The following is a 2,245-nucleotide window of genomic DNA, read 5'->3' as shown; positions in this document are numbered from 1 at the left end:
TATTTTTGACTATGTTTCTTATTATCCTTAAAAATTACTTGTATGAAGTTCATAGAGCCCTAGGATGAGGATACCTTTATGCTGAGAGGGTCTGCATTGGTTTATGCCAGACACCCGGAGGCACTAATAGTTTGGGATCACCTAGATGATAGAAATTTGGGCTGCAACTATGCATGAGGGCTGGCTTACGCTGACAGCCCTCAGGAACTAATTTTTGTTTTCTTTTGTTTTCTGCTCAGCATCAAGAAAAAATTTTTTGCAGTCCCATGTGGAGTGATCGTGGAGGGGAGAGGAAGTGTCGAGTTTGGTTTTCGTTAATCCTTATACTGACAGTATAGCCCTTTAGGATTCCAGGTTAAAGGGTGTAACCTTTTACGATTCCAATTTAAAGGCTGTAGCCTTTAGGATTCCAGTTTAATGCAGGGTGAGTTTTCTGTTAGATTCTCATCTTGGACAGATGCTGAGCTGTGGTATTTGTCCCCTTTTCCAGATGAGATCTTCAAAACCCAAATTGAAGTTGCTAGATTGATTCAGGGCAAGAGTTCTGGAATCTGTGTGTCCTCTCAGTCTCCTCTACAGGTTTTTCTGTATCTCTCTGCCTTTAATTAGTGAAGCGTCCTAGAGTTCAGTCCTTGTTCTTTTCTACCTACAGCTGACTTCTTGATGTTCTTAGCTGATTTTATGGCTTTGCTGTTTCTGCATTGACAACTTCCAGGCCAGACCTCTCTCTCAAACTCAATTTGAATATTATCTGCCTACTCCACATCTTTAGTTGTAATTTAGTTGGTAGAGTTGGCAAACTGAACATGCCCAAGACGGAATTCCTAGGCTCCTCCATATACAGCTTTCCCCATTTTAGTTCATGGCTACTATACTATTGTTGTTGCCCCAGCCAGAATCCTTGATTTCATACTTGACTCCTCCTCTTCTGACATCCAAGATCGATTTCAGGAAATCTTGTTGACTCTAATATGTATATCCAAGATCCTGTTACCTCCTCTGCCTCATCCTGGCTCATGCCGCCATCATCATTCACCTGAATTATTGCAGTAGCCTTCCAACGAGCCTTCCTCCTTCCTCGCTCTCCTGTAAGTGTGCCTATAAGACAGATATGCCACCTTTCTACTCAAAATCACCAATAGCCTGTCATCTCACTCACAAGAAAGGCTTTATTTTTTCTGCTCACACATACCCTTCCCTCCCCAGCCTTCCAAAAACATCTCTGATCTTCTCTCTTCCCAGGCCCCTGATTGCTGAGTTCTTCTCAACCACACTGACCCCCTTGCTGTTCTTGAAACATATCAGGCAGTCATCTGCCCTAGATCTGTACATTCTTTTCCCTCTGCCTTGAATCCTCTTCCAAAGATACCTACATTATTCTTTAGGTGTTTGAGCAAATAACACCTTTTATAAGGTCTTCCCTAATTGTCCTACTTAAAATTAGATGCCTCCCCAGTACTCCTTATCCACCTTTCTTACTTTATTTTTCTTAATAATCGTAACAGTTAACTTCTCCATAGTGACTAGTAGCATGCACTATTCTAAGCACTTTATGTGTATACATTTAATTCCTGCACAATATAGTGTGTTGCTTTTATTGTTCTCATTTTACTGATAAGAAAACCAAGGCACAGATAAAGGTTAAATTTGCCCAAGATCACACAGATAGTGGGTGGCCAAGTTGGAATGTAAGACAATGGACTGTGAAACCTGTGCTATTAACTATGTGCTATGCTTCCATATATAGCACTTGTCACCTTCTATATTATATAACTTATTTAGTTGGTTAGTTTACTGTGGGTCACAAGCTACCATTTCTCCATCCCCCATCCAACTGTGAGCTCCAGGCCAGGCATGGTGGCTCACACCTGTATTCCCAGCACTTTGGGATGCTGAGGCAGGTGGATTGCCTGAGGTCAGGAGTTCAAGACCAGCCTGACCAACATGGTGAAACCCCATCTCTACTAAAAATACAATAATTAGCCGGGTGTAGTGGCACGTGCCTGTAATCCCAGCTAGTAGGGAGGCTGAGGCAGGGAGAGTTGCTTGAACCTGGGAGGTGGAGGTTGCAGTGAGCTGAGATCTCCACTGCCCTCCAGCCTGGGTGACAGAGTGAGACATCATCTTAAACAATAAAAATAAAAACATACATACATAAATGTCAGCTCCAGAAGATAGAGTTTTTTCTGTTTTGTTTACTGTTGTATCTCTAGCACCTGTAGCAGTGTCTACTCCTTAGGTCCAT

General features: G+C 42.3%; 1 protein-coding gene across 1 annotated transcript in view; it reads left to right on the top strand.

Moving 5' to 3' along the window:
- The window catches only part of SCAI (suppressor of cancer cell invasion), a gene marked incomplete at its 5' end in the record, with an annotated part of 114,169 nt that overhangs the window by 77,652 nt on the left and 34,272 nt on the right, over positions 1 to 2,245 (top strand). Inside the window, 1 exon segment of the mRNA XM_011988698.1 lies at positions 399 to 424. Coding sequence (XP_011844088.1) covers positions 399 to 424 — 26 coding nt within the window.

This window comes from Mandrillus leucophaeus, unplaced genomic scaffold (genome assembly GCF_000951045.1).
Source record: "Mandrillus leucophaeus isolate KB7577 unplaced genomic scaffold, Mleu.le_1.0 Scaffold335, whole genome shotgun sequence".
NCBI classification, from domain to species: Eukaryota; Metazoa; Chordata; class Mammalia; order Primates; family Cercopithecidae; genus Mandrillus; species Mandrillus leucophaeus.
The sequence above is the reverse complement of the archived record's forward strand: the minus strand, read 5'-3'. Positions and strand labels throughout refer to the sequence as shown.